Source organism: Diceros bicornis, chromosome 23, assembly GCF_020826845.1.
Source record: "Diceros bicornis minor isolate mBicDic1 chromosome 23, mDicBic1.mat.cur, whole genome shotgun sequence".
Taxonomy (NCBI): Eukaryota; Metazoa; Chordata; class Mammalia; order Perissodactyla; family Rhinocerotidae; genus Diceros; species Diceros bicornis.
In genome coordinates, this window is record NC_080762.1 from 37,074,404 (window position 1) to 37,087,944 (window position 13,541).

At 37.0% G+C, this 13,541-nt stretch overlaps 1 protein-coding gene across 1 annotated transcript in view; it reads right to left on the reverse strand.

Annotated features, from left to right (window-relative positions):
* The window catches only part of UFL1 (UFM1 specific ligase 1), a 30,644-nt gene extending 21,097 nt beyond the window's left edge, over window positions 1–9,547 (reverse strand). Inside the window, exons 1-6 of the mRNA XM_058566605.1 lie at window positions 9,399–9,547; window positions 8,027–8,172; window positions 6,925–6,953; window positions 6,151–6,248; window positions 5,482–5,596; window positions 3,001–3,131 (exon numbers count right to left, since the gene is read on the reverse strand). Of these exons, the coding sequence (XP_058422588.1) occupies window positions 3,001–3,131; window positions 5,482–5,596; window positions 6,151–6,248; window positions 6,925–6,953; window positions 8,027–8,172; window positions 9,399–9,475 (596 nt within the window). The 5' untranslated portion in view covers window positions 9,476–9,547. The remainder of the gene's footprint in view (window positions 1–3,000; window positions 3,132–5,481; window positions 5,597–6,150; window positions 6,249–6,924; window positions 6,954–8,026; window positions 8,173–9,398) is intronic.
* Window positions 9,548–13,541: the final 3,994 nt, after the last annotated feature.

Consider the following 13,541-nt stretch of genomic DNA (forward strand, 5'->3'; position numbering starts at 1 on the left):
AAATATAGACATGTAGAGAGGTGTATACACGTGTGTATGTGTATCCTTTAGCTTGACTGCTGAGAGGGCTTGGGAGCAGTGACAAATAAATAGCAACAAGCAATCCAGTGTCCAGATCTTGGTTTCTAAATACTATACTCTACAAAAAGGAACTAGGGCTCCTTGGAGAAATGGCTGATTCCAGGGTTGGGACAGGCAAAGTATGAACTGAGGCTGGAACTTCTTGTTGTGCCAGAGAGAAAAGAAGTGCTCCAAGAATGATGGGGACATGTCAAAAGAACACAGAAGTGGGGCCAGCCCAACAGCATAGTGGTTAAGTTGGCGCACTCCACTTTGGCAGCCCAGGGTTCACAGGTTCGCATCCTGGGAGCAGACCTACACACCGCTTATCAACCACGCTGTGGCAGGCGTCCCACATATAAAGTAGAGGAAGATGGGCACAGATGTTAGCTCAGGGCCAATCTTTCTCAGCAAAAAGAGGAGGACTGCCAACAGATGTTAGCTCAAGGCTAATCTTCCTCACCAAAGGAAAAAAAAAAAGAACACAGAAGTCAGCCTGAAGGGCCTGCCACTAGCTAAATCAGAGCCAATTTGAAAACCTAAATAATAATAATAATAGACTATAATTCAATGAATAAAATAGGGAACCATGAGTCCATACTAACTTACATAATTGAATAATCTGAAAATTTGGTGAAAAACAGAATAACTTACATGATCTCAGATGGCCCTCTCCACAAATACTTAATTTTAAAGGAAAAACAAGTAGCTTTATGAGAAGCCTAACAGATATCTCATTACACTGCTCATCATCAGTAACTGGAAAAATCTAAACTGTATGCAACCTGATAGGATTCAATGACAAGAACACAGAATTACTTCTGTGATATTCCTGCCAAAGATGCATAACCTGAATATCAGCATGATAAAAGAACAGATAAGCAAAAACGAACATTCTACAAAATAAGTGGCCTGTGATCTGCAAAAGCATCAAGGTCATGAAAGTCAAAGAAAGACCAAGTAAGTGCTCCAGGCTGAAGGTGACTAAGGAGACATGACAATTAAATGCAATATGTGATTCTGAACTGGATCTTTTTCTATAAATGACATTGGAACAACTGGTAAAACATGAATGGGATCCAAGGCATGGATGGAAGTAATGTATCAATGTCAATTTCCTGATTTTGATGTTTGTATTATAGTTATATAGGACAATATCCTCGTTTGTAGGACATCAGACTAAAGTATTTGTGGTGACGGAACATCATGTCAGCAACTTCCTCTCAAATGTGACAGAAACAAAAGGTTCTCTTGCAATTTTTCTCTAAGTGTGAGATTATTTAAAAAAAAAAGAAAGAAAATTGTTGCATTAGATTATAAGCTCTCCCTTCTAACCAAGTCGTTTGTGCCTTACATGTATTAGGTACTCAATAAATGCTTTTGATTTGTTGAATGACAAAAAGAAATCACTGTGGCTGCCATGTAAAAAATGTCCTGAAAGGTAATAAGAGTAGAAGAAGGAAGACTGGTTAGAAAGCTACTCAAACAGTCCAGTTAAAAAATGGACTGAAGTGGTGGGAATGGTGATGTCAGAGAAGTAAAGATTACATAAACATTTAGAATACAGAATTCAAAATACTTTGTTTTGGAAAGAGGGAAGAGAGAAAGGATGGTATAAAGAATGACTCCCAGGTTTCTTGACAAAACCAACGGAATGATGATATTTATTGGAAATGGAAACACAAGTGGAAGAATAAACTCAGGTGGGGTGGGGGATCGCACAGCTCAGGGATAATGAGTTATTTTAAATATGTTGAATTTGAGGCACTTGTAAAACATTTCAATAGAGATGCAGTGCAGGTAGTATAAGACTGAAATTTAAAAGAAAGGTAAAATTACCTAGGAAGACAGTGCAGGACTGCGAAGAAAAGATGGCCTGAAGCAAAAATTTAAAGGCTAGGCGAACGAGGAAGAGCCAGAAAAGGTGACTTACAAGGTGTAGCCAAAAGAGGAAAGAAAAAATCAGTAAAGACTGGTGTTAAAAAAAAAAAAAAAAAAGGAATGAGAACATTTCCAGAAGGAAGACATAACTGGAGTTAGATGCTGCTGCAAAATCAAGTAAAATAAGGATACACAGTATCCATTAGATTTAATGATATTGACATCATTGCTTTGTAAGTAGTAGAAGCCAGATGGGTGAGTGAGAAGTGACAGAAGCTAAGAAAACTGAGACAGTAAATGCAGACATCAACTCTTCAGAAGGTTCACTTGAAGGAAAAGAACAAACAAGATGGTAGATGAAGCGGAATATGGGGTTGTGAGAGGTTTGATAGTTTTAAAATGGGAGGAATCTGGACTATTTACACGCTGTTGGGGCCCAAAAATGACTGAGATAAAGTTAATGACACAGGAGAGAGGAGATAATTGAAAATGTAGGTTTTCCTAATTCCACACTAGAGTTTGTCACACAGGCCCCAAACATTTCAGAAATTCTTATTTTAGAAAAGTTAAAGTGATTTTGAAAGTAACACTGTCATTCATTAGAATTGTAGAATGTTATTTAGTAAAGAGGGTTCTAAAATGATCTAGTCCCATTGAGGCCCAAAGAAGTTAGGTGACTGATTTATCTGCTCAAGGTCACATGGTTACTATGTGATACAGCTATGACCGAAGGACTCCTGCCTTTAAACTGCATGCTCTTTTCATGATCCCAGGGCGACTTTATATACTGATTTGGGTATTGTGAAGAAGTGCACCTGGGGTCATGAGGGTGGTAAAGGTCAAGACAGGAAGGAGATGTGGGTTGGAGAGAGTGTGGGTACATTCTAGGGCTCTGGAATCCCCTCCCCACTCCTATTTAAGAGAAGCTCCCCTTCTATCTGTTTAATAAACAAGGGTCCTGGATGAGATTTTACTTAAAAAAAAAAAAAAGGCCAGAAAAAAACCCACAAATCATGATCAAAGAAACATAAAAACATACATATTTTAAAACATGCTTACCGAGTAATAGCACTGAATAGTCCACGGATGCGTGCTTTATGTCGAGCTACAAAAGCTTCAGTAAATATTACTCCTCTGTTATCAAGATCAATGTGTCCATTAATAATTCTACCTAGCCGCTGAGTTAGTGCCTGGGGTAAAGATGCAAATTTTTATTAATTTGAAAGAGCAAAATTACACATATACATCTATATAGTCTTACTAAAGTAATGCTGATCTATTAATCATATGACTGAGAAATTTCAACAAGCATAAATTCACAAGATATATAAACTAAAATGAAGTTTTAGGATCTAGGAAACTTCATAATCTCATGACAGAACCAAGAACTGAATGAGTCAAACAGATGATATGTTAAAAGGCTTAGCTACTTGCTAATAAGGGCTATTTCTAATGTAACATAAAAATGATTAACCAATTTTCTAGATATAGGCAGCTTGAAACATACAGACAGCCAAGACACATACATGGGTCTTGGAGAAGATCCTATCTGGAGCTTCTAACACTAACAGAGAGAAACAAATATTATTCCAAGACTCTGCAACCTAGGAAAATGTAAGACCTGAAAAGTTATCCTTTCTGATGCAAATATTAACAGTTACCTGCGCCCAGATATCTACACTGGCAGACAATCTGATTCTTGGTAACCTCAAGAAAGTACTTTTCTACAGCTACACTGTGACTGGGGTCAGGTACATCTGAAATGTGTCTGGACATATTTCCCATCCCAAGATAAGTTAAATCCACAAGTCAGCCTGACTGATACTTTTATGGTATAGAAAATGCTTTTAAAACAACTTTTTAATAAGCTTTTAGAATACTGCCTGTGATATTCAAAAAAATTAGAACTGAAAAATATTAAGAAAGTTATATATATTTCTAAAATGTATCAGTAGCAGAGTTTTATAAGAAATCATTTGGATCTATTCTGACACTTTTTAAAAGTGCTTTAAAAACATATTTCTTGACCTTCTGTGATTAACATACATTGTTCATTTAAAACAGAACTTAGGCTCTTGAAATGCCATGTAAAATAGATGTCTACTGTTAATGTTACTTTAGATGCAATTAGAGGAAATCACTCTTTTAAAATGGGTGAGTACATCTGTTTGTATTATAAATTAATCTCATGCAATTATGGTTTGGTAAATTCTTGTAAGCTGGATTTTCTTAAAGTGATATTTTCCTAAAAGAGATTTGGCTTTCCCCTTATTTGTTCCAGTAAATACAAAACAAAACTGTCATTTATTGAGTGCCTCCATTGTGTCAAATATTTCAATTAGATATACCATGTATATAACCTCATTGAACTCTATGAGAAAGACAATTACTCCCATTTTACAGATATGTAACTTGAAGCACAGGAGAGATGAAATAATTTTCCTAACATTGAATAACTAAGCAGTGGCATAGACAAAATTCAAATCAAGGTCTGTTTAACTCCAAAGCTCATGCACTTTCCACTGTTATCAAATGAACTTCTATAATCCTAAAATGTCAAACAACTTTAAGAAGCAAACAAATAAATAAACAAGTAAATAGTCTCTATTTTCAGGTAGCATTGTTATTACATTATAAATCAAGACATTTGAGTATTGACACAAGTACCTAAAATTAAGAGAATATGAGAGAATCCCTGGTTCTTCTTCCTATCACACTGACAGTTTAGAGGAGGAAAAAGGTGACATCAAAAGTTGATGGTATTACTGACATTTTGGACAAGAAAATTCTTTATTGGGGAAGTTGTTCTATTCACTGTAGGATGTTTAACAGCATTCCTTACATTTACCCCATAGGATGCCAGCAGCACCCCTTCTAAATTATAATCCTCATCAGTTATTTCTTAAAAAATAACTGGGCACGTGCTGGCCTGGTGGCATAGTGGTTAAGTTCGTGTGCTCTGCTTTGGTGGCCTGGGGTTCACAGGTTCAGATCCCAGGCATGGACCTACGCACTACTCATCAAGCCGTGCTGCGGCAGGCGTCCCACATATAAAGTAGAGGAAGATGGGCATGGATGTTAGCCCCGGGCCAATCTTCCTCAGCAAAAAGAGGAGGATTGGCAACAGATGTTAGCTCAAGGCTATCTTCCTCACCAAAAAAAAAAAAAAACAAGAAAAGAAAGAAAGAAAAAGCCAAAATTGGGCAATCAGAACCGTAGATATCATGGTTACAGTTTCTGTATAGCTGAATATCAGAAGTGCTTATAGTATACCTACTCTTGTATCAAAGCAGGCCTAGAACTTAGTCTATTAATTGTTTTCAGGGTGTCTCTGAGTTCAGGAAGATTATAAACATTTCTGAATGGTCTCCTCAGAACCATCAATGCATAAGAAGTATCCCCCAAATATATTACTACAACATCAATAATCTAACACTTGCAAAAATCAATTAATGGTAAGGAAGTCTAGTTTTTTTCCTCCCATTAAAATTCTTTGCTTATTTATCTGAAAAGACATATTATTCTATTAAGAAAGAATACCTGTGTCAGAAAGTTTCCAGGAAGATCATAGGTTTTACACAGTTCTGATATGGTTACCTGACCACTTTCTTGCAGTTTATCATTTACCTCTTCTGCTAATTGATCCAAATAGTTCCTAATGGTGAAAAAAAAAAAAACAGGAAGAAAGAAAAAAAAAATTAAGAATAATGCTTTTCCTCTATCTTTTATGTTTAATTTCTGTTGCAATAAGGTATGCCCCAAAAGTAACAAATAGGGTATGTTTAGGAAAACACCATTCATTACTCATACTCTGAAAATTATTTTTTACTTATCAATGTAACTAAATGTAAGGTTAATCAAATGATAAATGCTGAGATTTTTTTTTAACAATGGAAATTCTGTAGTCATTTTTCATTAACATTTTTGGAACAAATTTGCTTTCAGAGTTAAGTCCATATAGGAAAGACTGTAAAAATTATGTTTTGTGTTGCTTCAAGTTAATAGAAAAAAAACCAAAGTGTATACTATTTCCAAATACTCCACACAATTATGCACTTATTTTTTAAGTACAATGATCCTTATAATGAAAATCAGCACTATAACAGCTCTAAACAAAATGTTCAACTGGCCACAACTATTCTAAATTTAAATATAAACACTATTAAAAAAAAAGTAACATATCAAAGTGCCCTTAAATATTGTACTTACTCATCTATTAGTTGTCCCAACACTAGCTGAACATGCTTTTCTGATTTAACTATGTCACCAATTCTATTTTCAATATGAGTCAGATCCACATTAATTACCTGGAAAATAAATACAAATTCTATTAGTGATAAGTTCATATTGTTTCTTAAGTTTGAAATTTTATAGTTATAACTATCTTTTTAAAAACTTACTCGTAGGTGAATTTCAAATTGACTTGAAATATTGGAAAAAGCCTTAATCAAATAAAAACTCAGAGGCTTATTGCTTATATACTTTCATTTCTGAACAATTACACTTTCACTTGTTAGGAAAGTTTGTATTAAGAAGTTACATTTTCATATAACAGGCACCATTTCACACAAGATTCACCAGCTTGTTGTATACAGTATCGCTTGCTGATGAAATGTGCACTTCTATTTTCTAAAAATATATTCTACTTTTTTAACCTTACTCTACTACTTCCACATACTAAAAACAAGTAAACATGAAACTAGTGATTTTTCCCCCAAAATTACATAAAATGACAACTATGAGTTTATTTGGTAAAGAATAAAGAATAAGCAAGTCAACTGAGAAAGAACTTACTAAGTCAATTCAATAAATTAGAACTTATTAAATTGATTCAGTGTATCAGTAAGGGTTATACCATTATTTCTTCACAAACATTATACAAAATATGACACCAGTATCAGTGAATACTTAAGACACTGAAAATATTCATAGTATCAAAAATCGAGAAATCAAAGGAAAAAATTATATAAATTTAAAATTTACCTGTTGCAGATCAACAATGTTTACTCGACCTTTAAAGAAAAAACATTCATTAATTTATGTGAGAGTACACATCAGCCAAAAACTGTAAATTCCAACAGATTTAGTTTTGGACAAAGTCCTCCATCTACAAAGGACATAGAGCCACAATAATTAATGTCATCAAATACAAACCATTAGCTGCATAAGCCTTCATGACTGAAGGCACAGGCAGTAATTTATTTTCAGAGTTCCATTTGTCACATCAGGCCAATTACAAGCATCAACTGATACACAAGTTGCCCAGGACCTAAAGGGGGTTATTAATCTCCCTTCACAATTTATCTGCTGTGACCAAAGAGATATCAACAACTAAATTTAGATGAACTTTTTTCACTTATTTGAAATTGGTAGATTTCCACCTATTAGCAAAAGAAAATCTGTTACGTATTCCAAATTACAGCTAATATTTTATTAACACCATGCAGGAAGACAAAAAAACAAACACCAAGGATATATGTGATAACATCTAATGAAGAGTTGTTTTCACAGTTCGTTCTATTTTAATCAAATTATGTTCAAATTTGCTCAATAGTTTGTTCAAATTTTAAAAAGACAAAGGAAAACAAAAACTTTCTTGTGTGCTTGTCATAGCATTTCCTACAATATAGGTTTAGCACCCATACTGAATTGTTTCCTAAGTTGCAAATGCTTACAGGTACGTTTAAAAAAAAAAAAAAGGCATGGTAGTACAGCCTTGATTTTCAACAATCTATAATTCTTTAAAATCTCTGTTCCCCCTTCATAATTATGATCTGATAACAGGCAGCTTCTGAGTCATGCAATAAATTCATGAAATGTGATAAAAAACAGTTGACAAATTCACATATAGAACACATAACTCAATATAATAAGAAATGCTATTCTGTAAAGTGACAATATTTGACTTCATTTAAATTATATGATCACGTTTACCCGAACCTATTAAAAATATTAAAGCTGATTACCATATTAACAATTGAGAAGGGTGTCCTATAACCTCCAAATAATTTATTATTTATGGTTTTGAGGGTTTTTTTTTTTCTCTTCCAAAGAACCAGAAGAAAAAAACCAAGGAATTACTTACCACCTCGGACATGTAGCTCATCTCTCATTTCTTTACTAATTTGGGCTGGAGTAATATATTCCTTCCCATCAAGTGTGTGAACTACCTCTAGCTGTTTCTGAGCAATCAGTTTATTCACAATCTCAATGCAGTTCCGCTCGGACAACCTGAGGGAAACAAGAAAAGTTAAGTTTTAAAAATGCACTTGATACACTTGGTGCTCAATAAAATTAACACAATGTATGAAAATGGGTTTTTTTAAAAAGTTAGGGTAAAGGTCACTAGCTTCTGTATTACAAAACCTGTATCTTTTATTAGTATAACAATATTGATTCAATACGTTAAAAAAACACTCTTGGGAATAAGCAGGTTTACATGCACTTAAATGAAGTACTTAATTGGTACAAATCATTCTATTATGTATTTCAAGATTGCTTTCATGTCCAGGCCTGCTGCTAATCTTCAAATCTGAACAGAATGTGAGGACATACAATTCAAGTAGGAAAAAAACCTGCCCTATTTTTACTTCAATTCCCAGTTTAACTTTAGTAAGAAAAACCCAGAATTTTCTTTTAAATTAAGTGTATAGTCGCCTTACTCATACAATTGGTCTGTAAACAGGAAATCTGGCCTAGAAACATCCGAAACTGTTAAGTTACCCAAACACTTAAGTGTGTGCCCTAGTTTGCTCTCAGCGCTACAAAACACAGCATCAAGCGATTAAGCTCTTCAGCCCCAGAAAGAACAAAAACATCGAAGGCAAGAAATAGTCAACAGATAAAAAGGATTCTATTAGCATTATATATTTGTTCTGTAATATTAAAAAGCAGAGTTAAGGTGCTCCAGACACATCCCCCAAAAGTTAGTGGGTTTGTAGGAAATGTCAGTGTCCGTGAGTCCCTAAAAACGACAGGTGGAACCATGAGTCTGGCCTAGCACATCTGCTCTGGCGGACAAAAAGGCAAAAGGTGCAAAGAGTCAACACACTATTTGCAAAGTACTTATTTTGGGGTTAGCCTCTCCTTTCAAGCTCATTCTAGGTCAGGAAGTGTATAATAGGCAATGACGCCACAGTGACGTGATGACGGGTAAGTAAGGATCAGAGGGACACTCTAAGACAGCTCGAAGTCACCAGCCTCGGCCGGGATCGTGGGGGCGGGGCGCGCCGGCACCTGGCTGGGGCGTGAATGCGGGGTTCCAGGGTTTAGTAGGTTTCGGGCCTCCCCTCCGAGAACTATACTCGGAACCGCAATCCAGGCTCGGGGAGGGGGCAGGAGGCGGGAACAGCGACAGAGGCTGGGACAGTCGGGGCCAGGGATGTGCGGCCTCAGAGCTCGGCGTGGCCGCGCAGGGGCTATTCTGGACTCCACAATGGAGAGGGAGGGTCGGGCACCTCTGTGTGGCCTCGGCGAACTGCGCCCGCTGGAAGTCAGCCGCCAACCGCCTAATCTCCTCCCAGGCGTCCGCCATCACGGCCCTAGTCGCCGAGCCGCCGAGGAACTGCAGACACGTCAGCCCGAAGGCACTGGGAGCCCAGGCGGAACGGGCCGCGCGGAGGGACAAGAGACTCCTCCCCAGACGAAGATACTCCGAACGCGCGCGCCCGCGCCGGAGGGGGCGGGCCGGAAGAGCCGCAGCCCCGCCCACCCCGGGCGGGAGGGCGCGTCCGCGGCGGTGCGAGCCCGGCTCTGTGAGCTCCGGAGCGCAGCCGCGGTGTGCGTAAGGCTGCAGGTGGGAGGCGGGAGGGGCGAAGTGAGTCAAGTTTAGGTTTTTGTGTGCATTATCCCTAATGTTTTGGTGGCACAGTGATAATCAAGTTAAACACTTTTCTTTCTCTTCTGCCCTCCGTTTGTGTTTTGGGGGAGCGGGCGGGCAGGAGATGTGCCCGTGCCTGCAATTAGCATCCCCTGTTAATAAAGAGCAGTCTGGTTTGTATCGGAAATCATATTAGTTTTAACATGGGCTCAGAGCGATGTATGGTTTGGGAAACAAGTCGGGTAGCTACCGGAGATAATTGCTTTGTATTTTTTTGCGCAAAGATGAATAATTCAGATACTGTAAAGGCTGGGAATAGCTTTCATGTGGTCTAGAGCCTTTCCTGTTTCTCTTATGGGGAAGATTAGCTCCATCAAATAATGGAGAAATATAAACATAAGATAATAAGTGTATATGGCTACGGATGAAATGGAGGAAGCAAGGGGCAGTTTATTTTGCTTTTCCATACATTGAAATCAGTAGAATGATGATATTTACTTTGGAGTACCTTTCTCCTTCAGTTTTACTTTTATACCTCAACTCTTCACTTTTTTTTTTGGTGAGGAAGATTAGCCCTGAGCTAACATCTGTGCCAATCTTCTATTTTGTATGTGGGACACTGCCACAGCATGGCATGATGAGCGGTGTGTAGGTCCACACCTGGATTTGAATGAGTGAACCCTGGGCTGCTGAAGTGGACCAGGCGGTCTTAACCACTACCCTAGAAGCCCGGCCCCAACTCTTCCCTTTTTTTAAAAAAAAATTATTCCTTTTAACTGCATGCCCTGTAGCGGTGATGAAGGGGAGTTATTTCCCCCTCACTATCTTATTCTCGTGATGCAAATCCAATGTGACAAATTTACTCGTCTAGTAAAGTTCCCAGCTTTACCTAAAATGTGTAGAACAGTCATAAAAGCTGTCACTAACTACTGCCACCAAACAGCTACACTGTCCAGCAATGTGATTGCCAATCAAGAAGTGGAACACCAGAAGTCAGAGGTAACTTGGAAGAGGGCGTGTGGTATGGTTCCAAAGGGCATCGAGCTTCAGAACAAGCAAAAACATTTGTTCATATAATAAATACTTTCTGACTCTCTGTCAGACGCCATGGGGTACCGTGGTGGATAAGGCAGACATGATCTTGCCATAAACAACTTATAAACCTAATGAAGCAGGTTTTTTAAAAAAAGTATTTAATATAAAGTATAAAAATTATAACAATAGGAGAAGTATAATATACTATGTGATGTCTTGGCATCCAGACTTCTTTCTTACCATATAAAACTCTCACGATCAGTCTGGAGTCTGCTTTCCAGTAGCATCCTCTGCTGCTGCACACCACATGTGGAGTAGCTTGCTGTGTCCTAGATACGCCAAGCCCTTTCCAGACTCCATCTTTTCTGGAATGCCTGTCATCTTCCTCTCTCTACCCTGCCCATATTTATTTTGTAATTTATTCTTCCATGATATCCCAACTTAAACAAAACTCTTCAATGAAACCTTTTTTAATTCTTACAGTTATTTTATATGCTATCTCCCCACAATTCTTTATTCAGATGTCTCTAATAGCAAACAAAATTATATTGTAAATTTTAAATACTACATCTCTCGATAATATGAGCTCCTAAGTGCTCTTTAGCGTTTAGTATGACAACTGGTTCATAGTGCCTGGTATATAATGTAAATGTTAAATGAGTAAGTCGGTGTAAATGTTTTGGTGCAGCATTACACTTTGGTGCTGAAGTAACTTTTACATTTATTCCTAAAAAGGGAATAATACATGGTTATATTTTCTAGAGATTAGACTTGTGCTGTCTAAAACAGTAGCCACTAGACAGATGATGCTATTTAAATTTAAATTAATTAAAATAAAGTTATACTAGCAATGAACAAGTGGAATTTGAAATTAAAAATATAATACCGTTTACACTAGCATCCCCCAAAATGGAATACTTAGATATAAATGTCACAAAATATGTATAAGATCTATATGAGGAAAACTACAAACTCTGATAAATGAAATCAAAGAAGAACTAAGTAAATGGAGGGATATTCCATGGTCATGGATAGGAAGACTCAATATTGTCAAGATGCCGGTTCTTTCTAACTTGATCTATAGATTCAATGGAATCCCAATCAAAATCTCAGGAAGTTATTTTGTGGATGTCAACAAATTGATTCTAAAATTTATATAGTGAGGCAAAAGACCCAGAATAGCCAACACATTATTGAAGGAGAAGAACAAAGTTGGAGGACTGACACTACTTGACTTTAAGACTTACTATAAAGCTACAGTAATCAAGACAGTGTGGTATTGGTGAAAGAACAGACAAATAGATCAATGCAACAGAATAGAGAGCACAGAAATAGGCCCACATAAATATAGTCAACTGATGTTTGACAAAGGAACAAAGGCAATACAATGGAGCAAAGATAGTCTTTTCAACACATGGTAGTGGAACAACTGGATGTTCACATGCGAAGAAATGACTCTGGACACAGGTTTTACACCTTTCATAAAAATTTACTGAAAATTGATCACAGACTAAAATGTAAAATGCAACTATAAAACTCCCAGAAGATAACAGGAGAAAATTTAGATGACTTCAGGTATGTCAATGACATTTTAGATACAACATCAAAGGCACAACACATGAAAGAAATAATTGATAAGCTGGACTTCATTAAAATTAAAAACTGCTCTGCAAAAGTCGATGTCAACAGAATAGAAGACAAGCCACAGACTGGGAGAAAATATTTGCAAAGGACACATCTGATAAAAGACTGTTATCCAAAATGGACAAAGAAGTCTTAAAACTCAACAATAAGAAAACAAACGATCTGATTAAAAAGTGGGCCAAAGACTTTAACAGACACCTCACCAAAGAAGATATACAGGTGGCAAATAAGCATATGAAAAAACACTCCACGTCATATGTCATTAAAGAAATGCAAATTGAAACGAGACTCTACTACACACCTGTTACAATGGCCAAAATCTGGAACATTGACAACAACAAAATGTTGATGAGGATGTGGAACAACAGGAACTCTCATTCATTGCTGGTGGGAATGCAAAATAGTATAGCCACTTTGGAAGACAGTTTGGCACTTTCTTACAAAACTAAGCATATTCTTACCGTACAATCCAGCAGTCACACTCCTTGGTATTTACCCAAAGGAGTTGAAAACTTATGTCCACACGAAAACCTGTACATGAATGTTTATAGCATCTTTATTCATAATTGCCAAAACTTGGAAGTAACTAAGATTTCCTTCAGTAGGTGAATGGATAAATGAACTGTGGTATATCCAGACAATGGAATATTATTCAATACTAAAATGAAATGAACTATCAAATCATGAAAGGACATGGAGGAGCCTTAGATGTATACTACTAAGTGAAAGAAGCCAATCTGAAAAGGCTACATACTGTATGGTTCCAGCTATATGACATTATGGGAAAGGCAAAACTATGGAGACAGTAAAAAGATCAGTTGTTAGCAGGGGTTGGGGAAGGAGGAGGGAGGAATAGGTGGAGCATGGAGGCTTTTTAAGGTAGTAAAAATACTCTGTGTGATACTATAATGATGGACATATGTCATTATACATTTGTCCACACCAATAGAAAGTATGACTCCAAGACTGAGCCCTAATATAAACTATGGACTTTGGGTGATTATGATGTGTTAATGTAGATTTGTCAGTTGTAACAAATGTACCACTCTGGTGGGGGATGTTGATAATGGAGACGCTGTGCATGTAGGGGCAGGAAGTACAT